Genomic DNA, 25,963 nt, shown 5'->3' with positions numbered 1-25,963 from the left:
TCTGAAGCACACACCCACAGAGTGCTGATGTGGATCTGCAGACCTTTAAATTAGACTTTGGTTAGTAGAGTTTACTGACAGAGCAGATGAAACTCGAGCTGAGAGCAGGACTGTTATATGTATTATGTAGCGATTTTATTCTGATTTTATTTCATTTTATTGTTTACCAAAGAGCAGAGCGTCATCGAAGTAAATAAATGGTAAATGGCCTGTATTTATATAGCGCTTTACTAGTCCCTAAGGACCCCAAAGTGCTTTACATAACCAGTCATCCACCCATTCACACACACATTCACACACTGGTGACGGCAGCTACATTGTAGCCACAGCCACCCTGGGGCGCACTGACAGAGGCGAGGCTGCCGGACACTGGTGCCACCGGGCCCTCTGAAGTCAACGTTATTGTCAAAAAACTACATGTACAGATCACACACAGGAACCTGCAGGGCTCCCGTGGCCCTGAGCGTTACACTAAACAACATGAAAGTCTTATACACACAAGTGTCCAACACAATGCGAGTGCTTGTGGGCACTGTGGGTCAGAGGGAAGACGTGGGTGCAGGTCTGGTCGACAGGTTCAGCATCCTGACGGCCTGATGGATGAAGCTGTCTCTCAGTCTGCTGGTTCTGGCCCCGAGGCTCTTCAGTCTCCTTCGTGATGGCAGCAAACTGAAGAAGCTGTTGGACGAATGGGTGGAGTCACCTGTGATGCAGAGAGCTTTTTGGGTGAGGCGGGTGCAGTAGATGTCCTGGAGAGAGGGAAGAGAAGCACCCATGATCCTCTCTCTGCTCTCACTGCTCGCTGTAGCTGTTTCCTGCAGACCCAGTGCAGCAGCCGTACCACACGGTGATGCAGCTGGTGAGGATGCCTCTGTAGAAGGTGCTCATCGTGGGGGTCGAGGCTCTCGCTCTCCTCAGTTTGAGCAGGAAGTAGAGTCGCTGTTGGGCTTTACTGACCACGATGCTGTGTTCTTTGACCAGGAGAGATCTTCTGAGATGTGCACACCCAGGAACTTGGTGCTGCTTACTCTCTCCACAGCAGCACCACTGATGGTCAGTGGGGTGTGCAGGGTGTGAGTTCTCCTGGTCTATGATGATCTCCTTGGTCTTCTCCACGTTCAGGGACTCAGCCAGATGTTTAACTTCACTCCTGTCGTAGGTCTCATGGTTGTTGCTGATGTGACCTACCACAGTTGTGTAGTCTGCAAACTTGAGGAAGCAGTTGTGCGATGGTGTGCAGTCGTGGGTCAGCAGAGTGAAGAGCACATCCTCGGCGAGCCCCCGTGTCCTGCTGCTGGAGGTGCCGACCGACTGTCATCACTAACAGTTTCTTCTTCCTGCCCATGGCAGAGATTGGTGGTTTGTGGAACTGATTCCAGAGCAGCTCTGTGCTGGATAATCTCCTCTAATCTGTTAATCTCTCCTTCCTCCGTCTGGTTTAGCTCCCTCTCAGTCTGTTCTGACCTGCAGGGATGAAAGCTGCACATTCTGGGGGCTTCCTGGTGCTGCCGTGGCCCGGTGGCGGCGGCAGCTCAGACCCGGCCCAGGGAGAGGAAAGTCAGGGCTGCCTGATGCTGAGATCTGGAGCTCTGCTGGGAGTCACGCTGATCTGTAAGATTTAACTTCTCATTAATTCAAACAGTGTTACATTACAGCCCAAATAATGTCTCAGTTAATAATACAGACTGAGAGCCACTGACCTGCATGAGGACAAATACATTCTTGTTGTTCTGCATTCGGGGTCCAGATCCATAGCTGGAGCCGCTGCTGCTGCTGTGAGCTTACATACAGAGTCAGTTTTGATGCAGGCAGGTTAATGTCAGCGTTCCTCGAAGAGTTCATGAAGAAATACAAATGCTGAGTTTTCTCACAGAAATAACAGATCCAGGCCTCGCCCCACTGCTGCCATACTGACAGAGAGTGTGTGTGTGTGTCTGCAGGCGTGGCGGTGTTGAGGAAGTGGATTGCAGGTGGAGTTTGTCGCTGTTCGGTTCGTCTGGATGGGAAAACAGTTGTGATCACTGGAGCAAACACTGGCATCGGCAAAGAGACGAGCAGAGATCTGGCACGCCGAGGTCAGCCCGGTTTGATCCCGTCTTACTGCCCGAACACTCGAGTGTCTCCTACAAGAAAGGACGAAGCTTTAGAAGCTGCTGACAGGGAAACACTACAGTCCCATGTTGTGGGCGTGTTATTGTAATCTGAGAAACACCTGTGATCCAGCCAAACATTCCCACGCCATAACACTGCCTCCACCCTTTTCTCTCCATCCTCCTGATACAGCTTCATCTCAGTTTCACATGTCCAAAGACGGTTTCAGAAAGCGCTTGTTTTAAAAGTCTGATCGATACCCAAGGTCTGCACCTTGTTGTATCTCCATCCATGAAAGCATCGCAGTGATCGTCCTGCACAGCGTTTCAGGCCTTTTAGATGCTGTGAAGTTGTTTTTCTTACCATGGAAATAATTCTGTAATCTTCCACTTCAGTGTCTTCTGTGGTCGTTAAGGTTCTTGGTGCTGCTGAGCTGTTTGGTGCATTGATTATTTTAAACACTGATCCACTGATTTGATTGGCTGTTCTTTAGTGAACATGGTGCTCAGCTGTGGAAACCTTTCTTCGTTTCACTCAAATGTGATTGAAAGTCATTCGACATCAAATCTGTAACAGTTCAAAGCATTTCTAGAAGGTCATGAAAGAAGACGAGATGTGCGCGAGGGCGACTAATCCTGGCTCAGCAGCCGAGGCCTGGGCGCGTCCGAGTGCTGCCGCCATGTTTCCCACTCCAGGAACAGAAACTCTTCTTTCTGTTCTCGTGAAAGCTGAAGTCTGTACATGTTTCACCTCACCACTTACTTTAAAAAAGCAATTAGTTACTAATTACTGATTACTTACTTAGTTGCTTTTCAAAAAATTAATACACAAGCTGAATATGAAATAAACTGAATCGACCTTTCAGTACATTTTGTCTTCATATAAATTTGAATCAAATGTAAAAATCTCTTTGTTGTTTTATGAGTTTTAACCTTTTAACTTTACGCATCAAGCAAAAATGAAATTATTTCAACTGCATATTCCAGCATATAAATAAAATCATGTTTTGTGTTTACACTCTACAATAAAACCCAGCGGAAAATAAATAGAATCAAAGACTCAGCAGCTCTTAAATCTGTTGTCACCTGTTTAGCAGGAGTGGGGCGGGTGGAGGTTCGCCCACAGCGGTCATGTCAGTGGGCGGATCTGGGCGTTTCTCTGTGAGTGTCACGTTCCCGTGGCAGCGTGCTCGCTGCTCGCTCAGATTTAGAAAGACGTTTTGTTCCCATGCAGAGTGCACAGCGGACGCTGATGTGTTTGTCACTTGTTACTGAATTAAGGAGCCCGGGTGGTGATGGCGTGCAGGGACCTGACCCGGGCAGAACGGGCGGCTGAGGAAATCCGCCGGTCGACAGGAAACGGTAACGTGGTGATCAGACACCTGGACCTCTCTTCCACGTACTCCATTAGACAGTTTGCTAAAGACTTCCTGGACAGCGAAGAAAGGCTGGACATCCTCATCAACAATGCAGGTGAGCGCACCTGTGAACAGGTGAGCACACCTGTGAACAGGTGAATGCCCGTTCGTCTTTTTGTCGTTCTGAGCATCCGTCTGTCTGCAGGAGTGATGATGTGTCCAAAACAGCTGACCGAGGACAACTTTGAGACACAGCTGGCGGTCAACCATCTGGGTCACTTCCTGCTCACCAATCTGCTGCTGCCGAAGCTGAAGAGCTCCTCCCCCAGCCGTGTGGTCAACGTGTCCTCCGTTGCCCACCATGGAGGTACCCCCAACCCCTTAAAAGATCTCAGTGCTGATGATGTTTGCGTTGTTTCTTTAACACCTCATGTTTTTTACAGGTCGTATTGACTTTGACGATCTGTTCTTCAGCCGGAGGCCGTACGGCGCTCTGGAGAGCTACAGACAGAGCAAACTGGCTAACATCCTCTTCTCCAGAGAGCTGGCCCGACGTCTCTCAGGTCCCCACAAACACTGAACGCCACAAACGCTCAGAGGTCCCCGTAAATATTCAAAAGCCTCAGAGGTCCCTACTGTAAAATGGTTTGACGGGAGGAAGGGTTATCTCGCCTCTCAGCGCTGTGATGTGATTGACTGCCGAGCTCCCGAAAGTACCTGTGAACCCGCCTCCTGACTCTGTCCTCACCTTTCCTGCAGGCTCTGGTGTGTCGTCGTTCTCTCTTCACCCAGGCGTGATCCGGACCGAGCTGGGTCGCCATGTGGAGGGTTGGTTCCCCCTGGTCGGGCTGCTGCTGAAGCTCCCATCCCTGCTGCTCATGAAGACTCCGTGGGAGGGCTGCCAGACCAGCCTGTACTGCGCTGTGACGCCGGGCCTGGAGGAGCTGTCTGGATGCTACTTCAGGTAGGAGGCAGGGGAGGGGCCGAAGAAACACCTGTGCCTCTTTCTGTTCCCTGAGCATCTCAAAGCGTTAAAGTCCGAGGAGCAGAATTCAGGTAAAACAAGAGTAGACGGCTCTGATAATAAATGTGGGCGTGTCTGAGCTGCTGAATGGTAAACAAATAAAACCGTTCTGAGATCAGAGTTTTCACTTCCTGTCATTTCTCTGTTTCCTTTCATGAGATTTCTCCTCTCTCAGCTTTAAGTAGTAAACACGTTCGAATAAATGGAATAACTTTTTAAAATTATGTTACTGAAGCCCTCTGCGTTTCTGCCTGCCAGCGACAGGGTGGACTACTTTGTTTCAGCTGATGCTCGCTAGCTTGACTGTCAGCGTGCATCCGCAGGCTGTGAGAGGCTATCACACTGACACAGATACCTGCTAATCACTAACATCCAATTAAAACCCACAAATTTCACTCACCTAAACCAGAGCTCCGCCTTCTTGGACATTAACCTAACAGCGGCCATATTATTGGTCAGACGATGTCATTAAAAATGAGGCTCCGACAGCACAAACACAGAGCAGAGGTCCAGGTCGCGCCTGCAGGCAGCGAGCAGCTACAGCTGCCTGTGTCAGCATCCACTTGTCGGTCAAAGAGGCAACGATGCAAACTTTAAACCTGGACGTTAGAAGAGCTGCAGGTTTTGAACTTCAGGTTGATTGATGAACAAAGACACGTTCAAACATTGCAGAGCTTTTCTGGGGTTATTTCCATTTTAAACACATTAAACTGAGTCACTTGTTCAATGTTCATATCTGTGTTTGCAGCGACTGTGCAGAGAAAGAAACTGCTCCAGAGGGACAGGACGATGTGGTGGCAAGAAAACTGTGGGAGGTGAGCACACGTCTGGTCGGACTGAAGAACACCTGCTGACCTTTGACCTCTGACACACGAAGCAATGGAGCTGCAGACTGCGGACAAATGAGGACAGAAACAAACAGATTTACCTCTTGTAGAGACAAATGAAGCTCTGTGTTGTTGCCCCGTTTGAGTCCCAGATGTTCCAGCTGCTGATATTTGTCCTGTCCTCCAGAACCTGGACTCTCATGTGCAACATAAACCTCCATGTCCCCCGACTGTCCCCTCGCTGCTCCCTAAATATTTCCTGACTTTTCCTTCGTTTTTTCTCCATTGTATGTTTATTATTCCATCACGTATCTTCATGCTTTCCTCTTTTGATGCTTTCGCTGACTTCCTGTGTCCTCCTCTTTACTGGTTGGTGATGTGTGGAGTTCAGCTGTGTGGACGTGAAGCTTTGGGTGTTATTAAAGACAGTTTGACTGTTTCTATACTCTGTGTGTGTTTAATAGATTCAGTAATAATAAATCCAGAATGCTCTGTGGGTGGAGCTTGGCGAGCACCTTTCCTTCCAATAAATGAGGCCTCATTTCTTACGCGTGGTTCCAGCTCTTCTTGGTATCACAGGGGTCAGAGCGCTCCAGAAGGGTTCATTTTTCAGCTTTGGGATTCTTGCAGTGTCAGCATGGAGATCCTTGCTCGGTAATAAGAAAATAATGAGATCCTACCGCCGGCTTTCACCCTTAAATATCTGTCTTACCTTCTCATCCGTGTCGTGTTTTGGTGCATATGCTAAACTGGCCCTCCATGATTTCTTCTTCATGTTTCAGATCATCAAACAAAGCTAGCCTGTAAATACTTCTTCCTCAGAGCAGCATTCATGGTTCCCTCAGTTACAGCGAGTCGGACCACCACCACAGCTGCTGCTGCTGGGATGTTCTCTTTATGAAATCCTCCGTTAGTGTCGTGCTGATGTAACTGGACTCAAACTTTCCAGAGTTCAGCTTTGTCTCATCAGTCCACAGAATATTTCCTCAAAGCTTTACACTGCACTCACTGACGCCTTCAGCAGCTGCCGGTCGAACCACAGCAGGGAAACTGAGCGGGCTGGTAAAAGCTGCCTTTAATAAACCCGAAGGTCTCTTATCAAGAGGTGCCTGTGGAGTCTGTTCCTTGTACCGGTGGGCCTTTCTGAGAGCTCTAATGGTCTTATTCTCTCATTGTAAAGCTGTCAGTGAACCATCACACATGAGCAGGTGAGCAGGTGGCCATCGTAGTGCAGGAAGGCCTCAAAAGACCTTATTCTGAGGTCTCTTGGAACAGAAGCATCAGCAGGTTTAAACGTGACGCTAATGACGAGTGAATAATGAAGACGTGTTCAACATACAGTCCCAGCCAACCCCACGGGGCTCGTGGGTAATGAAGTCCCTGCAGTCAGGCTGGATGTGACATCTTTTTGAATATTTACAGCCTTTCCTGTTGAATAATTGATGACACAATCCTGAAAGGGGGGGGGGGGGCACTTCTACTTCCTGCTGAAATGGCGGCTCCAATAGTGGGGTGGGGGGGCGAAGACTTCCTGCTAAGTAACGATGGATGATAAAGAAACTCACAGTGGACTGACTGTTATCTGAATCGCTTTTATTTTTAGTGAGTTCTTATCTTATTTTCAGTTTATTAGTTTTATTGTTTGTTTATTTATAATAAAAATAAATTTGGAATTATAAGAAACTAAAAAAAATAAAAGAAACTGATATTTTTAACCTTTGTTTATGTTTAACTTGCTATAAGATGGCTGACAGGCTCTGTGTCGCCCCCTGGTGTCATCCAAGTAAATGTACTTGTGCTGTGGAGCTGCACTTTCAGAAGGACACGTGATACGTCATCGCATCCTTGCAGCTGTGCATGGTTTCTATAACACAAATAAGAAACTAAATCTTAAAAATAAATCCTGTGCAGTACAAAGTACAATCTTTTGATCCAGAATAAAGTCAAACAGTATCAGAAAGTAGCACAAGTACATTAAGTGTGTACTTAGTAGAGTAAATCTTTAAGTTGCTTCACAGCAAAATCTCCAGTGTTAAATTAACACTAGAGAGTGTCTATATGGGTCCACACCTCTGAGTGTTAAATACAACACTGTTGAGTGTTAAATTAACACTTTTGACAGTGTTATATGTTTAAAAGTAACCTAGTCAGTTCTGAAGATTAACAATGGCTAACACTGAGCAGTGCTGATTTTCTAACACTGGAATATTTCTAACATTTTGAGTTATTTTCCAGTGTTAGAAAATCAGCACTGCTCAGTGTTAGCCATTGTTAATCTTCAGAACTGACTAGGTTACTTTTAAACATATAACACTGTCAAAAGTGTTAATTTAACACTCAACAGTGTTGTATTTAACACTCAGAGGTGTGGACCCATATAGACACTCTCTAGTGTTAATTTAACACTGGAGATTTTGCTGTGTTGAAGACGTTTCACCTCTCATCCGCGAAGCTTCTTCAGTTCTAGGACTGAAGAACAGGGGCGATACAATCAGAGCTTTGGGGGTGCTGAGCACCCAGAGAGCTGCCCAGCCAGAGCAAGATAAACTTTACTCGTCACGATGAGACGTCGTCCCCGTCTCTGTCAGTCCCTGCATCCTTAAATGTCTCCAGTTGTCCCGAGTTGTCTCTGACTGTCTCCTTTGTGCATTTAAACCCCTGTTCCTCGTCTGTTGTATTCATCTACGTTATCAGTCATCAGAATTTTACCGTCTGTGCAAATTTCTTTATTAAATCATAAGATTCTTAATGTAGCTGCCATCACCAGTGTGTGAATGTGTGTGTGAATGGGTGGATGACTGGATATGTAAAGCGCTTTGGGGTCCTTAGGGACGAGTAAAGCGCTATATAAATACAGGCCATTTACCATTTACCATTTAAATTCATCAAGTCTCTCTGTGCCTCTCGGTACGATCTCCCTATCACTATTTTCACATTTGAAATTTTGTTACCAAGTGTTTCCCAAATTTCCCCTCTTTACCTCCAGAACAGCAGTGGGAAACTACGTTATCATTTATTCCTCATCACAGAGGAACCATTTCGAAACTCTATGATACTATCCCGTCTTTTAGTAACCACTCTAATGTTAAGCTTAAGTGTCCACGGGAAGGAGAACTAGGAATTCAAATCCATGAGGAGTCTTGGGAACAGGCTATAGCGAGGGTACGATCGTCCACCTCCTGCGCTCCTCTTGGACTTATTCAATTTAAGGTCTTACACAGGGCGCATTTCTCTGAGTCTAGACTTTCTGAATTGTATCCAGAAGTGGAAAATAAATGTAATGCAAATGCAAGCCCGATCCTTTTATTTAGCAAAACTGTGATTAATAGTTAAATATTATTGTTGAGGGGCACAGACAGGACTCTAACAAATAAATAAATAATAAATAAATAATTTTTTTTTTAAGTTGCCTCAACAAAAGGGCACTTTGGGCACCCATCAGGAAAGGGGCGGGTGCTCAAGCCCCTCCAGCCCCCCCCTCTGCACGTGCCTGTTGGGGATGTTTGATTCCAGCTGGAAGGAAATCTATAATTCATGTTTGGTGTCCTAACAGGAAGTACATCAGCACCTGGTCACATGTTCCCAGCTGATCCTGCTCTTCATGTTCACTCTGAAGATGATTTTCTGAGACACTGGAAGCTGCAGGAACACAAATGAACCCAGGAAGTGCATATTTGAGCAAAATCAATACTTCATTCTTTATGTTTTATTGAAACACGTTCAGAGTGAGGAGCTTTTTCTTTGCTTCTATTTTTAAAGCTGGTTCTTAAACCACAACAGGTCCAACTCACCCCACCATGAACATACTCTTATTATAAGCAGTGCACCTATATACAGCTGCAAACCTCTGTCACACACAGTCTGCACAGAGGACTCTGTCAGGACCAAGGGTCATGGTCGGGGGGGGGAATGACTGCCTTCAGAGTAAAAGATGTGCCTTAATGCTGAAAGTGACACTTTTCAAATGGCACAACTGTTATGTTGAAGGTGCAGATTCTCCATTTAATTTGTCTAAAAAAACCAAAGTGGGCTTCATAGATAATTGGCAAACCTTCTGGAGGAAACCTGGTCTTGTTAGGAGAGACGGCATCCATCCCACTTTGGATGGAGCAGCTCTCATTTCTAGAAATATGGACAAATTTATTAAACCCCCCAAAATATGACTATCCAGAGTTGGGACCAGGAAGCAGAGTTGCAGTCTTACACGCCTCTCTGCAGCTTCTCTCCTCCTGCTACCCCCCCAAAAACCCATCTCCATAGAGACTGTGTCAGCTCCCAAACAGACCAATTCTGTTTACATTATACATGCTTCCCTTAGGCAGCATCATCAGAAGGCATAGCAAACATTTGACACCCAGCTCTGTCCGTGAATTCAAAATCCTGCTCCTCACATACAAGGTCTTAAATAATCAGGCCCCATCTGATCTTAATGACCTTGTAGTACCATATCACCCTATTAGAGCACTTCGCTCTCGCTCTGCAGGCCTACTTGTTGTTCCTAGAGTATTTAAAAGTAGAATGGGAGGCAGAGCCTTCAGTTTTCAGGCCCCTCTTCTGTGGAACCAGCTTCCAGTTTGGATTCAGGAGACAGACACTATCTCTACTTTCAAGATTAGGCTTCAAACTTTCCTTTTTGCTAAAGCATATAGTTAGGGCTGGACCAGGTGACCCTGAATCCTCCCTTAGTTATGCTGCAATAGACGTAGGCTGCCGGGGATTCCCATGATGCATTGAGTTTTTCCATTCCAGTCACCTTTCTCACTCACTATGTGTTAACAGACCTCTCTGCACTGAATCATATCTGTTATTAACCTCTGTCTCTCTTCCACAGCATGTCTTTATCCTGTCTTCCTTCTCTCACCCCAACCAATCACAGCAGATGGCCCCGCCCCTCCCTGAGCCTGGTTCTGCCGGAGGTTTCTTCCTGTTAAAAGGGAGTTTTTCCTTCCCACTGTCGCCAAAGTGCTGCTCATAGGGGGTCATATGATTGCTGGGTTTTTCTCTGTATGTATTATTGTGGGGTCTACCTTACAATACGAAGCGCCTTGAGGTGACTGTTGTTGTGATTTGGCGCTATTTAAATAAAACAGAATTGAATTGACCTGTGAGTGTTACGGGGCTCAGAGACCAATACGTGGACGTGGACCCAGATATGGATGTGAGTACGGGAAGCAATGGTAAGGTTTCTCAAAAGCTTTATTTGGTGACACAAAGAAAACCCAGAGAGGTACTGCTACAACGTGTGTCAGACGTGCAGGGCTCTGTGAACAGAGGGAAAGGTTTATCAGGAGAGGCTCAGGAAGCCCGGGGTGCAGATGAGGAGACAGACTGAGTTATGGCAGGTGGAGTGGTAATGGCATGAAGAGAAGCGTGGATGGCCGGGTGAGCATCCAGCAATGGTGTAAACAACCTCCAGGCTGACTGATCTGGAGATCCAGGCAGATGGGGAAAGGTGGTGACCAGCGTCCAAGAAGTGAGCGGGCTGCAGGCAGTGGTGAATCCAGAGACCACAAGGACAGTATGGTAAGTTATCCATAGTTACTTAGTACGGCGAGTAAAGATGGCCTGTTACTAACACAAGTTAGCTGACAAACTGGCGAAGAAGAGATGTGGACACTGGTGTTAAATACTAAGTGGACTGATTCTTATACAGCACTTTTCTACTCTCCCAGAGTACTCAAAGCGCTCTGTACAACGTGCACCATTCACCGTCTCTATACTTGGTGCTTTCTGACTACATGCAGACACATTCATACTCTGATGGATGCATCGGAGGTTAGGATACTTAGCATGCAGGGATTGAACCACCAACCTTCTGATCAGCAGGTGACCTGCTCTACCTCAGAGCTGGACCCTATTAGGGTGGTGTTAGAGAGGTGGATGTTTGTCCAAGATAAGGATGATGCTGGATAATACCGCCCACCCACTCAATGACGTGCTGGCCAGTCACAGGAGCACGTTCAGTGAGAGACTGAGATTACCCATAATGCACCACTGACTGTGGCTTTCTGTACAGCTCCATCTAACGCACAGCACACGGTGAAATTCACAGGTCAATCATATATCATTATTATAACAAAGCATTACATTCATAAATGCTGATATGCTAAATCCCCCCTTCATGGCCTGCTCTTAAAAACGAACTCCCGTAAATCTCTTAAGCTAATAAATAAGCCCCGAGCAATCAAACTGCATAGTTTTTTAGAAGAGTTCGATTTCTCTTAGCCCCTTATTTAAGTTATGTGTCTTGTTGATGGAACCTCACTTTTAGAGAGTTTATGATCCCCCTTGTCTCCTTTATTTCTGTTCCTTGTTTTTCATTCTTTTTTATTGTTATTTATTTATTTTTGTATTGGTTATTCATCTTTTGATATTATTATTATTATGTAGATGTGTGTGTATAGATGTGTGCGTATGCATGTGCATACGTACACATTTATACACACAGACATGTATGCATATATATGTCTGTGTGTGTATGTGTGTTTACTGTCAGTTATTGTCGATTTCATTGTGGTGTACCAACGGCACTGTGGCAGTGATGTGTATTCCTCTGATCGGGAGAAAAGAAAAAGGAGGTGTGATTCTGTTCTGAATGATTCAATATGTCGCTTGTCTCTTTGAGATTGTCATTGTTATTGTTCTAAATAAAGTTCGTTTAAAAAAATAAAAATGTCAATCATATATATTTCACCTCTGTAATATTCTGGATGTTTATAATTGAGCGATTTCTTATGTTTGTAACTGTACATTATTTCACTGGTTCAGTCTGTTGCTCTCATTGTCTTGGAGCGACTGTAAACACATCATTTCCTCATAAATGATCTGATTCTGATAACATGGGCGTCTGTGGAGACTGACGCTCTGCTGCCTCTGCTGGACACCAGAGGAACTGCAGGCGGCCACCAGAGGGCGCAGTGACAGCGCCGCTGGGCTGTAGTTTGCCTCTGTTGTGCAGCCCTGGTCTGGTTCCTCCCCCCGCTCCTCCCCGGCTCTCCGCCCTGCAGGCTGTGGTCGGTCCGGCTGCTCCGCCGCTGTGTGGCAGTGGGAGCTGAGTGGGCTCGGGCTGACACTCCGGAGGGCTCGTGCCTGTGACCTGAGCGGACTTGGAGGATTTACAGCTGATCTGCGCGCACCGAGGGTCGCGGCTGCGCACGTGAACGCGCTGAATGTAAGTGTGCTGAAGTTCCGTGTTTTTATCTCTGAACGTGTTTTTACAGCGTTAAAGTTTGGAGACACACTTTTCCTCCGGGGGCAAAGTTCAGGAAGCCCGAGGACGGACAGCTGCGGTCCGCGGGCGCAGACGCTTTCAGGCACGGCGGGTATGGAAGCCCGTTAGTGCCAACGTGCCCGCAGGTGATCCCGTGTGCACACGGTCACAGCTGCAGGATGAGCAACTGGCGTGGCAGAGTGGCACCTCTGAGCCTGTCTCTGTGCTGAAAGCTGCACTGGGAGACGAGCACGAACCCATCACCCACATCCCCCCACCATCACCCACATCCCCCCACCATCCACAGTGAGTCTGACGCCCTGAGCTGTTCCACGTTCAGGTTGTTTTAGGGGCGGCTGTGGCTCAGGAGGTTCAGCATCCACTGATCAGAAGGTTGGTGGTTCGAAACCTGGCTGCCCCAGTCTGTGTTAGTGTGTGTGTGAATGAGGCGTGACGAGGAGCGTGTTTTCCTGCAGTGGAAGGTCTCAGCCCCTAAATCACGGCTGAAACCTGCGTCCACTGCTGTGGCCCCGAAGCCTCCTCTGCACATCAGTGCTGGTTCAAAACTCATTTTTATTCACTGGCCTTTGACTCAGTGGGTAACTGACACTGTTATTGTTATTTATTTATTGTATTTATTATTTCTGCTGGTCAGCCATGTGTTGTTTTTAAAGTGCTGTATAAATAAATTATAGTATGAAGCTTCAATGGCGGTCTCACTTTAGCACAGGCAGGTCTGTATGGGCTCAAAATGTGGTCATAAATATTTTGTACTTGTAAATCGGTTTTGTACTTGTAAAAAAGATTTGTATGTGTAAAAAAGATTTGTGTGTGTAAAAAAGATTTGTGTGTGTAAAAAAGATTTGTGTGTGGACTTAGCCAAAAAACCCCTGCAAGTTACAAGTACGGATTTTGACCCTATTTTTCTTCCTTTCATCTGATTGGTGAATGTCATGTCAATCACAAATGTAACAATCCAATCAGAGAACAGATGGGTTTGGCTGTTGGAGGGGCGCTTTTTTTGAACTGCAGGTCTTTGAAGGGAATAAATGGCCTTTTACATGCCAACCCAGCGTTTTCCTTCATCACCACGAAGGAAAACAGTCTGTGGTCGTCCGAGTTTGGGGATTTCTGTGTCACAGGACTACGTGTTTAATACAGGGACTTCCACAGCCTTTTCAACAGCGCTGCGGACGCAGGGGGGTAGTGTTTTGGAAATGACAGTCTTCATTACAAAGCTTTCTTCGTTGTGAATTAGCATACATGTTTTTATTGAACGTTTGAAGAACCAGCAAAAAAAACCAGAAACTCTTGTAGTTCACATAAAGTCAGCGATAAAAACAACAAGGAGCAGGTGCATCTAGTACAGGTAGAGCTGCTGCACACAGAGCCCAGCAGCCAGCAACAAATTCTGGATCCTTTGCTTTTAGTTAGCAGTTAGCATTAGCAGCACATCCTGCGTCCGATGTGAAAGGACCTTTATGCTGCGCACTGTGACTCACAGCAATGGTCCCGGGTCAGCCCTGACTTTGTGTTAAACTAATCCTAAAGTAATAATGTATTTCTAACCACTGACATACCACAACTTTATCCTTTCAACAGCTGCTGAAAGTTAGGGGACCTAACTGCTATCGGATATTTATATAGAGATTACCCTTCAAGGACCTGCAGTTCAAAAAAGTGCCCCTCCGACAGCCAAACCCATCTGTTCTCTGATTGGATTGTTTAATTTGTGATTGACATGACATTGACCAATCAGTTTAAAGGAAGAAAAATAGGGTCAAAATTCGTATTTGTAACTTGCAGGGGGGTTTTTTGGGCTAAGTCCACACACAAATCTTTTTTACGCACGCACAAATCTTTTTTATGCACGCACAAATTTTTTTTACACATACAAATCTTTTTTACAAGCACAAAACCGATTTACAAGTACAAAATATTTATGACCACATTTTGAGCCCATAGGTCTGGCGCTCATGAGGCCGACCGATGGCGCGTATTTGTCTGACATCACGGCGGCTTCATGTTGTTTGTTTAGAGGGTGGAGGGTCTTCCAGGAACGCTTCAGGGAGTTTGTCTCCCCCGCCTCGGCGAGGCCTTTAAGGACTGACGGAGCAGATTGTTGGAGTGAGGCGAGGCGTGACGGCAGCTCGCGCTGTGCTCAGCATGTGATTAGGCTTTGCTTACAGCGAGTTTCACACCTCAGGCCTGTCTAACGCCTCTGTTGTGTCTCTGCAGCTCGCGGCGCTCGGTTACCCAGCTGCGGTGGACGTGGACCACCTGTGGGCGGAGGATGGCCCGCTGGAAGGAAGGCGCCACCCTCCTGCTGGCTCTGCCGGTTCTGCTCAGCCTGCCAGTGGAGGCCCGAACTCACGGCCCGGGTCAAACCCAGCATGACCACGAACGCCTCCAGAACATCACACTGGCTGTCATTTTACCAGAGAACAACACCAGATACCCGTGGGCGTGGCCTCGCATCGGCCCTGCCGTGGACCGGGCCGTCAGAAACATCAACGCCGACCCCACCCTCCTCCCCAACCATCACCTTGTGTACTTCTTCAAGAACAGCCAGGACAAGGATGGGATGTGCTCCGAGTCTGTCGCCCCGCTCATGGCGGTGGACCTGAAACTCGCCTACAACCCGTGGGCGTTCATTGGGCCCGGCTGCTCCTACAGCTCCTCCCCCGTCGGCCTCTTCACCACCCACTGGAGTGTCCCCATGGTGACGGCAGGCGCCCCGGCTGTGGCGTTTTCCAGCGGAACGTACCTGTCCATCACCAACACGGGGCCAACGCACAAGAAGCTTGGGCGGTTCGCGGTGCGGATCTGCGAGCATTTTGGGTGGCGGGAACAGGTGATGGTTGTCTTCAGCGACAACAAGAAGGACGACCGGCCGTGCTACTTCGCCATCGAGGGTCTGTACATGGAGCTGAGCAACATCAACATCAGCGTCGAGGAAAGCGTGTTCATGGAGGAGTCCGTGACCTACTCCCAGATCCTCTCCAAAATCCAGGATAACGGGCGAGGTGAGTCCGTGACCGGCCGCCAAATAAACGTGCTTCCAAACTGGTCTCTGTAGGTGACGCCCCCTTCATGACACCTGTACGTTAAGGTCATCTGAATCAGATCAGAGTTTTAACTAAAATTGAATGTGAACAAACACGCTCAAGCAAATCAGAGAGCTGCTCACCTGGACGTGGCATTTTCGGCATGTGGCGAGCTTCGGTGGCGTGCTTTCTCTTTGATTCTCGCAACTGACGTTATGCGACGTCCACACCACGCTGTTTTCCTCGCAGCAAAAATGATCTAGAAATCAGCTTTGTCAACATCTTGTGTTAGTCCAGAAAAACCAGCAGACACCAGGTAGATCGCACCGCTCTGTCCAATTGGAAACCTTTATCTGTGCACAGCATCACCCTGCTGCTACACAAACACACACACGTTGGTAGGGATGGGTATCGAAGACCGGTTCTTGTTGAGAACCGGTTCCCACTGTTTCAATTCCTTGGAATTGTTTGTCATTTTTGCAAACGATTCCTTTATCGATTCCAGTCGCCCCGAATGACGTCGCCACGTTGCGGAGCGTCATTTACCTGGCAGGAAACACGGCGGCTCAAATGCTCAAAAGTTTGGTTACACTTTACGAGAACAGATGACAACAGGGCAACTTGCAATACTTGCAAAGTAGATGTTTCATTTAAGGGAGGAAACACTACGAATATGCAAAAGCATTTGCTCACAAAACACGCGATGACCTTAAATGAATGTCGTGTTTTTAATTCGTGAATCTCAGCCCAGCAGCAGCGGTAACGTTTGCACGTCCTCTCCCGTTAATGCGGCAGGTAAATAATCAACTAACAGTGCATATTATGTTAGCGCGATCTGCCTTATTACAAAACCTGCCATTACTGTGCGTTTAGGTGACCATGATGAGACAGACAGAGTCTGGCTCAGACGCTGGCAGTTCTCGCTGCAGTCTGCCGGTAGCGTCTCCTTTCAGGCAGGATAGACGAATGTCACCGAGCAGAGACTCAGTTTGTGGTCAAAGGCTTGCACCCGTTTGCCACAGCAGATGATTTTCAGTAAGTGAATGTGTTTAATTGTAGGCAGGGACATTACTGGATATTCTTGTGTAATTGCTACAGAATAATTTATGTTATACTTTGTTATTGCTACAGAAGAATATTTATTTTATTATTTTACATTTACAATGTTTTTTCCCGGGGACCCTGTGACACCCCATTGAAGAGCCGTAGGCTGGATCTCTTAAGATCTCATGTTGGGTTTGTAAGGTCATGTTACTCCTAAATTTCTATCTTGTTCAAAGAGAAGATATAAAACAAAGTTCTGAGCTAATCGACCTTAGTGTTCTCCTTTTTTAAAAAGAATCGATAAGAGAATCGATAAAGAATCGAATCGTGAAAATCTTATCAATACCCATCCCTACACGTCGGGTATTCATAACTTGTAGGGACGTCTAACTGACCGTTTACCCCAAACCACCTTAACCCTGTCACTAACATGCTCCAAACTCGCGGGGACAGGTCCTCACAAAGATATGAATACATGCTCAGAGGAACACACACGCGCACACACACACACAGAAACGATGTGTGTGTGTGCGATCCTCTACCTCCTCCCCTCCCCCTCCTCCTCCCCTCCTCTGCAGCAGAGGCAGAAACTCGAGCTGAATCGACCGCGATGCTGTGGCAGGTTTGTCAGAGGAGCTGCAGACACACACCTGTTGTTAAGTCATTTCCTGTCAGAGATGATCAGACCTGCGTTCAGGTTTAATGCCGGAGCCCTCAGAGTCTAAACAGAAGGATTCTGACTCTGTACTGCAGTAAAGCATCGTCCTGCAGTGTAGATAAACTGACAGCAGCTGGCAGTACGGATGCTGGTGCTGAAAGCTGTGTTTCAGTAAGCTGCGTATGTGGATGATTTTACAGTTTTGACCAGATTCTCTTTAGCCTCTGAAGTCCTGCATGAAGCACAGGGCTTTTATTTTGAAAAACCGCTACAGCTTGCCGCCGTAGACCCACATCTGGCTGTTTTTTCTTCGTGACACTCTAACCTGGGTTTCGTGTCCCAGCCGCCGTGCAGATACACCTGCAGACGAACTCCTGCACTCGGAGCTTCGGCCCGTTCTCCAGCTGAGATCCGTGAGCGGAGATCACGGCCTCGGCCGGGCTGAGGTGCAGACGTGCAGACGAGCTGCCTGCAGGCCCTGACTTTTCAGGGTTTTAGTCATCCACAAAGCGCTCTAACCTTCCTGCGTCGCTCGCTGTCTTTGATCGTCTTTTCATCATTTCTGCTGTCAAACTATAACAGCATAGTTTCTCCAGTACAAAGCGAGGACTTCGAGCGTCCGTGAAGCCATTCGCACACAGAGCAGGAGCAGGAGGCGAGGCTGGGACTCGTGTGTGATGGATAATTCAGAGAGGCTGGGAGTTTGTGGGAGTGAAAGTCTGTTGGGTGAGCTGAGGGGGAGCACAGGACCTGAGACGTGGTGCCTTCGGCTCGGCCACAGTTTAGCGATGGAGTCATAAATCGAGCGTCCTCTATCTGCGGAGGTGTATCAGTGTGTAAACCCGCCGAGAGCTCGAACAAACAGCCACAGACAGCTTCCCTCTCCGGTTCCCACAGAGCCAGCAAACCTCCCGACAGCACATTCATTAACAGAGGTCACAACCTGCCGCCTTATAAGGCCGCCGCGGACGCCTATCAGATCTGTAGGTATTTCCTGCCAAACACACTGAGGCTAATTTTACCTTGTGTCTGCCTTTTGTCTCCTTAATCAAACATTATGAGACAAGCTGCTCTGAGTACAGCTCAGCCTCTTTATTAGGCACGGCATCAGACAGCAGCGAATCAGCCTCAGAGGAGTGTGAGCTGCAGGTGAGCTGCAGGTGAGCTGTAGGTGAGCTGCAGGTGAGCTGCAGGTGAGCTGCAGGTGAGCTGCAGGTGAGGAGTTTGACTCCAGGAGCTTTGCGGTGGGGAAATCCATCTTCTGCAGGCTACAGTGTGTCTGGAAGCTTCTGGATAATCTGTGCGTTAAAACGCCACGCACGTCTCTGTCAGCACAGCCAACAGGACGATTACACTGAAAGGCTTCACTGAGATAAAAACCAATAAACGGCTTCCTGTGGTTCCCGGTCAGCAGCAGGCAGAATAATCATCCAGTTAGCTCCAGTCTGGACTCCAGTTGACAAGTTGGGGACATGGGATCAAAGTTTCCTGTGAGCGGAGGCGTCGGTCCTTTGGTGCAGATGAGCCCTGAGAGTTTGCAGAGAAGCTCCTGGGACTGAAGAGCCCTCCAGCTGATTAACCTCTTGCTTCAGCTCATCAGCCCTGCCCTCATTAATAATAATAATAATGTGTATGTGTTAGTCCCCATAGGGAAATTCCTCTGCATTTAACCCATTCAGCCAGTGAAGCAGTGGGCAGCCACCAGTGCAGCGCATGAGGAGCAGTGTGTGGGGACGGTACCTCGCTCAGGGGTACCTCAGGGTAGCCGTTCAGTTGATTTGAAACCTCGACCTCCCGATCACGGGGCGACCACTCTACCCTCTATCCCAGTCCACCAAGGGGGCGAGCTCCTAGCTCCTCGCAGCTAACGGGCTAATAGGAGCCGAGAGTGGAACTAGTTTGTAAGTCTCACTGGAGACCAAAGTGAACCCTAACGAGTGCTCTCAGCGTGAGCTCTTTACAGCACTCGCTGATTCCACCGCGTCACTGTTTGCTGACGCATTAGTGCTAATGGCTGCCGGCTGATAACGAGGCCAGCCAGATATGAGAGGTTTTAGGACAAAGTTTGTGTTTTCCATTGTTTAAGCACCGCTTCCAACCAAAGGAGGTGTGTATCAACAGAAAAGGCTAACTTGGTTTTCATTTTGCAGAAAAAAAGAGACTGCTAAAAATAAAAACACGAGAGGTTTTTGGACAAAGTTTGTTCTCCATTCTTTAAGCACCGTTTAAGCCAGTGGTTCCCAAACTTTTTCGCTAGGCCCCCCTTTGTTTTACAAGAAGAATGCTGCCCCCCCCCGGCGCGCACGCACAAACACATCCTCCAACCACACGCCCATATTTTGCTCCATTGCAGTTTACTTCACACCTCAAACATTTAGTAAACAATTAAGCAAATACAAGTAATCTGCAATAAATTACAGGTAGTAATAAAATAAACTACTAACTCTTTTACGCTGCGTCCGCACCTACACGGGTATTTTTGAACACGCAGCTGTTTCGTCCACGTAAACGGCGTTTCGAATCACTGAAAACGGAGATTTTTTAAAAGTCCTTTTTTGCGTTTACGTGTGGACGAGGAATACAGAGTTCGTCACACAACGTCAAAGGTATGTGCCTTTTTCCACGCTGTGCGCCACGTTATTGTTTACATGAGATGAACTGCAGAATGGCAGATAGAGACGAAATACTGTTAATCTGACTGTCTGCAGGTTTTACACGCAGTTACTGTCCCTCCATTTACAAAGGCAGAGGCGTCACGGTGTCATTATTTTACATGCAGTTGTTTTTTCCTGTGTAATAATGTTCAACATTGCTATCAAATCAAAAAAGCCTCTCTGTGAAAATGGGTTTAAAAACATAAACAGCTGTGGGATCCTGTTTGTCTGTGATTTGAACCGGGGGAACAAATCATGGCAGGATCAGCCTGATGTTATTTGTATCCCGCTGTAACTTTACTGTATAAAGAGCAAACATCTCCAACATGTCAGGAGCAGTTAGTCATTACAAGAACTAAACTAAACTAAAAATCAAGAATGTGGGATCCTGTTTGGGCCCCACACTTTGGGAAGCTCTGGTTTAAGCACCGCACTGTTTCAAAAGTACCAGTTTGGCACCGGCATCGGATAAAACCTAAATGATACCCATCCCTACAGATCCATCATCCATCCTGTTCAGGATACCGTATTGTTGTTTCATTGTGTGACTTTTTTGTTGCTGGTTTTTAATTGCTTCCTGGTCCCAACTCTGGATAGTCACGTTTTGGGGGTTTTAGCCTGGGGACGGGACCAGAGTAGACTACAGTTCAACATAATTTTAGCAAAGTTGATTTAATATTAATTTTTCTGTACAGTCAATTTATAACATACATAGTGTGTTTATTTGTATGTGCGTGCGGTTGTTTTTGGTCAAAGTCGCTCTGAGAGAAATGTCCTACGGCGTGGAAGCTCGTCGTTACGTTGGTGATGTCTGCAGGAAGCAGACTGAAGTGTTTCTGGCGGTTCTGGACTCCTGAAGCCAAACTGCAGCTCAAACATCCTCTGACATCATGCTCTCCGTGTGCCGTCGCCATGGTGATGAAGCAAGCAGCTCATCCTGAACAAACGTACCCACGAGGCCGTGCTTCAGCCCACTCTGCTGCTTCCTGTCCATCTGGCAGCGGTTAAAGATTAATATGGTGGAATGTCAGTAGTGAGGGGCTGGGAGGGGGCGGGGGGCGACCCGCAAATTTATTGCTTCGCTTTGGATGATGTCACGGTGCCGAGCTGGAAACCGATTGCAGACGTGGAGCTGAGTGCACTGGAAAATCAGCTGATCGGCGATCAGATCTGTGAGGGAGGCTCAGTCTGAGCCGTCACAATGATGAACCACCTGCCGGCAGCCTGCCAACGGGGGTTCAGACACCAACCACCAATCTGCTGTCGTTACTGTTGTGAAGGGGCATGTTCAGGTGGCTCATGTACCAATCAGAAGGCTGGTGTTCAACCCTCCTGCACAGGTGTTCTTGAGTACGATGGGTGGTTACAGCTGGTAGGTCTGACCTCGTGTGACTTTAGACATCCGTCGTCGAGCTGTGACCTCTGACTGTGCTCCTGATCACCTGACAGGTCATGTGATCTGCGGTCTGTTCGACTTTGGGCCGTGTGTGAACCCCGGTGCTTTTCTTTAAACAGGAACTTCTCCACTCTGTGTGAAGGAACAGGAAGTGATCAGAGTGGACGAGCTGATGGAGGATCACCCTGTTTACACGAGAAAGTTTCAGGAACGCATTAACGGCAACAAACACAGCATGTCTTCATCCTGTCTTCCTTCTCTCACCCCAACCAATCACAGCAGATGGCCCCGCCCCTCCCTGAGCCTGGTTCTGCCGGAGGTTTCTTCCTGTTAAAAGGGAGTTTTTCCTTCCCACTGTCGCCAAAGTGCTGCTCATAGGGGGTCATATGATTGTTGGGTTTTTCTCTGCATGTATTATTGTGGGGTCTACGTTACAATATAAAGCACTTTGAGGTGACTGTTGTTGTGATTTGGTGCTGTATAAATAAAATTGAATTGAAAACCTTCAGCCGAACATAACTCAGAGGAACGCTCTGGAGCTTTTCCTGAGCGTCTCAGCTTCAGCCTGGTTTAAACGCCAGTGACACGGCGACCTTATTGGATCTGATTTTATGAAGGTTCACGTTCGGATGGAGCTGATACCGGAGGGCCCAGAATGGAATGTGCACGGGAATTCTGGGACAGCTGGAAGAGTTGCAGGGATCCTCTGACTGTGACCATCGCTTGCTTGGTCGCCCTTCCAGGTTTGCTCGTCAGTACAGAAATAAAAAGCTCAAAAAGGATTCGGGACGATTTGGTATGTGTGACACTGACAGCAGGGCCTGCAGAGTAAAAGAGCTGCAGGACCCACACCGGGCACACGTGCACATGTTAGGCCTGAGACCGAATGTGGACGTAGAGGTCGTGGCGAGGTGAACGCTTGTGTCTGTCTGCATCTGCAGCCTGGATTTCTGCTTCGCATGTCCTGAAAGAGGAAGCAGCAGAAACCTGACACAGGAGGAGCGCGGCCCTCTGACCTCAAAGGAAACCAGTGCCAGTACGAGAAGCTGGATGAGGCTCTGACTCCATCGTTTCCTCAGAGTGAAGCTTCCTTTTCCTGCGTGCGAGGTCACGCTCAGATGCAGACGGCGAGCTGGTGAAGCGGCGGCAGCTTGGCCTGTGCTCTGCTGCTGAGTAAACGGAGACGTCAGCTCTGACTGCCTGCGGTGCTCTGAGCTGACCGCAGCACAGTGCAGCCATCAGGAAAGATTTAAAATGGCAGCGTCATCTCTGAGCGGAGGGTCAGGATACCGCACGCATCAGCAGGATGGCGAGCTTAGAGCGCTCGTTAACCTGATGTTTTCCTTCAGTTAGGAAAAACCCGAGGCTGTGGTTATTTAATGCAGCCACTGTGTCGGCAGGCAGATACAAACACCTTACATCACGTCCTCCTGACCCAGACAGGAAACAACGGAGCGCCGTTTCTGTGGAAACCCACGAAGACTCGCCCCGACAGCCGGCAGGAGCAGCTGGAGTCACAAACATTTCTCTGAGTGCACTCGTTTTTCCCGTCTCTGTCAAAACACAAAGCTGCCCTTCAGACAGCGTTGTTAAGCTCCTCCTCCTTGTTAGAGGGGGTGGAGCGTGAAACCTGGTGAGTTTTCTTCTCTGAAGCGGAGACGGTTGAACTCCTGCAGATGTGGATTGTTTCCTGGTCAATTTGGGTTCATCACATGGTGCTTTATGTTTGATGTGGACGCTGATTGGCTCGGTCACCTGAGTAGTCTCTGCCAATCAGAAGGAGAGTTCAGACTCTAACATGAAGATTTTATGCAACCAGTTCGAACACAGCTTCTTATTTCATGTTTTTTCTTTATTTTTACAACATTTTCACATCGTAGATACAAACTGAAGACATCTAATATACGAAGCAAGATATGTGGAATATGTAGCAAAGAAAAAATATAAATAACTAAATCTGTTTTATATTTTAGATTCCTGTAAGTAGCCTCCTGACATGGTTTCACCTCACAGGTGAGCCTGTCAGGGTTCATTTGTGGAGTTTCTTGCCTTCTTAATGCCGTTGGGACCATCAGTTGTGTTGGGCAGAAGCAGGCTGGTGCACAGCTGACAGTCCTATTTGACAACTGTTAGAATTCGTATTATGGCAACAACCAATCAGCTAAGAGAAACAACAGTCCATCATTACTTTAAGAACTGAAGGGCAGTCAGTCTGGAAAATTGCTAAAACTTTGAATGTGTCCCCAAAATCCATCAAGCGCTACGATGAAACTGTCTCACATGAGGACGCCCAGGACAGGAAGACCCAGAGTCCCCTCTGCTGCTGAGGGTAAACTCATCCGAGCCACCAGCCTCAGAAATGACAAGTTAACAAGTTGAGAATGGTTCACACAGAAAAGGTGAACAATGGTCTCTACATGCATGGTTCATGCATTTGAGCAAGTGTGCTGCTGTGAGCCTTCGACAGATATTTTCACTACGCTCTCGCCTGTTCCTGTAGTCTGCTGCTTTCTTCAGACGCAGTTTTACAAACCTCAGATGTTCTTTCATGACCTTTAACCTTCTGTAGAGTCTGAGTTGGAGCTTCATGGATCGCTCTCGCTGCAGATTGTTTGGAGGTAGTCTCATAATCTTTCCTGTGAAAGCACCAGGTGCTTCCCTCACATCACTGCTCAGCATCGTGCTAACACGTCTCAGTGCTGCAGAAACATGCTCATTTTTAAAGCTGCTCACACCTGCTGATGGTCCATTCATCAGCATCAGCAGCACCTGGCTGCTGCTGACTATGGAAGCAGTAAGGAAGCACTTATTGGCTGTGTCCCAATTCAGGGTCTGCAGCCTTAATGGTCCACAAGGGCCGCGTACTCAAAGACCGCTAAGGCTGGAAGTGCGAGGCTTGTGAAATGGGCGGTCTAGCCTCGGTCGCGCTGCCCAGGTTGCCTAGCAACCATGACGCTAACAGCTGGAAACGCTTCATACAGCTTTGTTTGACAGAAATGAAGGAGAAAATCTTTTGTTCATTTGTTTGTTTGTTTCTACATGAGCTTTGATTTGATGAGTATCTGAGGCTGAGACCACAGGACTGTGAAACATGATTGTTTCTGTGCTGAACAGGCATTTAAGATTAGCTAGTAAATAACAATTAGCTAATGTTGTTCATGAGACTAAAGTCATCTCACTGTGGTAATGTAAATATAATATGGCCAATATTATAGTTATAATTTCAGTCATTATTAGTTATTACAGCAGTGAATGACTGTTTCAAATACTGAGCTGCAGTAAAGATTCAAGCTGCATTTATTTATATTTCCTGTCACCTTAATTCTTCACTCAAAGACAGGTTTCTCTGACACTGTATATATAAATGTGTTATATATAAAAGACAAATATTGTTCTTTTAACATGTTGGCATTACTAAATTTGTCTCAGTGCTGACTTTAAATATCCATAAAATCATCACATTCTCTGTAAGATTAAGCTCAGCTATTGAACGGCGTATATTTTAAAGTAAAGGCTTTAAAACCAAGTTAGTACAAACGTCACTAATGTCACATAACTGTGCCGACATGTGGCCAACAGTCATGTTTTAATGTTCTTCATTATTAAACATTTGCACATAAATAAGTGACATCATATTCAGTACTTACTTAAAGTTTACTCTTTGGGTGCCCCTCATCCGCTGTTTTTTCCGACAAAATTATCCACACCCACCGCTGCGCTATGCATTCTGGGATATGTTGGGCCATGAAGTCTACACCGCCACAGCCTTAAAATTCAGAGAAATGAAGGACGCATTTGAGGGCTGCATTTCGAGCAGCCTTTGAATTGGGACAGCCTTCGTCGCGTCGCTGTGACGTAATCGGCCTTGAAATGCGGCCTTTAAGGCTGCAGACCCTGAATTGGGACACAGCCGTTGTTCCACAGAACTGCAGAAAGTCTTTCTGACGTTACAGAGGGATGGATGGGTGGATGCTTTTATTTTGAAAGCTGATTTACCTCACTTCCACCTGATCCCTCTGCAGCACTGAACAGCTCTCCTTTCACACAGGAAATGATTAATTTAGTTATTTATTCAGTCATTGCTGAGCAGGAACGACCTTTAACCCTGTGTGGGTGCGAGCATGTGTGTGTGTGTGTGTGTGTGTGTGTGAAAGCGTGTGTGTGTGTGTGTAGCATTAATATGCATGGAAGAAAAGCTTTTCTCGAACATCTACACATCAGAGATGGAGGTGCAGGGATATTTTTAGTTCAGCATTTTTATTGCAGGTAGAGGACAATAACACACACACAGACACACACACACACACACACACACACACACACACACACACACAGACTCGCACACAGACACACAGACACACACACACACACACACACACACAGACACACACACACAGACTCGCACACAGACTCACAGACACACAGACACACACACAGACACACACACACACACACACACACACACAGACACACACACACACAGACACACACACACACACACACACACACACACACACACACACACACACACAGACACACACACACACACACACACACACACACACACAGACACACACACACACAGACACAGACACAGACTCACACACAGACTCACACACACAGACGCACACACACACAGACACACACAGACACAG

The 25,963-nt window shown here is 47.2% G+C and overlaps 2 protein-coding genes across 3 annotated transcripts in view; both read left to right on the top strand.

Annotated features, from left to right (window-relative positions):
• Window positions 1–291: 291 nt before the first annotated feature.
• LOC120733009 (retinol dehydrogenase 12) lies at window positions 292–5,801 on the top strand. The gene is made up of 7 exons (XM_040030983.1): window positions 292–1,611; window positions 1,941–2,075; window positions 3,372–3,563; window positions 3,654–3,815; window positions 3,892–4,011; window positions 4,208–4,412; window positions 5,221–5,801. Exons 1-7 carry the CDS (start codon window positions 1,473–1,475, stop codon window positions 5,324–5,326), a joined length of 1,059 nt encoding a protein of 352 aa, XP_039886917.1. The 5' UTR covers window positions 292–1,472; the 3' UTR covers window positions 5,327–5,801.
• A 6,493-nt stretch (window positions 5,802–12,294) lies between these two features.
• Window positions 12,295–25,963, top strand: part of LOC120733008 (atrial natriuretic peptide receptor 1-like) — a 68,252-nt gene continuing 54,583 nt past the window's right edge. Inside the window, exons 1-2 of one of the 2 annotated variants that reach the window (XM_040030981.1) lie at window positions 12,295–12,470; window positions 14,748–15,535. In XM_040030981.1, coding sequence (XP_039886915.1) covers window positions 14,803–15,535 — 733 coding nt within the window. In that variant the 5' untranslated portion in view covers window positions 12,295–12,470; window positions 14,748–14,802. Of the gene's footprint in view, window positions 12,816–14,747; window positions 15,536–25,963 lie in introns of both variants that reach the window. The other variant, XM_040030982.1, reaches the window with a different exon arrangement.

The sequence above is a fragment of the Simochromis diagramma genome, unplaced genomic scaffold (genome assembly GCF_900408965.1).
Source record: "Simochromis diagramma unplaced genomic scaffold, fSimDia1.1 OVJJ01000361.1, whole genome shotgun sequence".
NCBI classification, from domain to species: Eukaryota; Metazoa; Chordata; class Actinopteri; order Cichliformes; family Cichlidae; genus Simochromis; species Simochromis diagramma.
The sequence above is the reverse complement of the archived record's forward strand: the minus strand, read 5'-3'. Positions and strand labels throughout refer to the sequence as shown.

Coding starts and splice junctions, on each gene's coding strand:
- LOC120733009 (XM_040030983.1), top strand. CDS start 1,473: ATGAAAGCTGCACATTCTGGGGGCTTCCTGGTGCTGCCGTGGCCCGGT. Junction 1,612..1,940: donor GCTGGGAGTCACGCTGATCT/GTAAGATTTAAC, acceptor GTGTGTCTGCAG/GCGTGGCGGTGTTGAGGAAG. Junction 2,076..3,371: donor CAGAGATCTGGCACGCCGAG/GTCAGCCCGGTT, acceptor TACTGAATTAAG/GAGCCCGGGTGGTGATGGCG.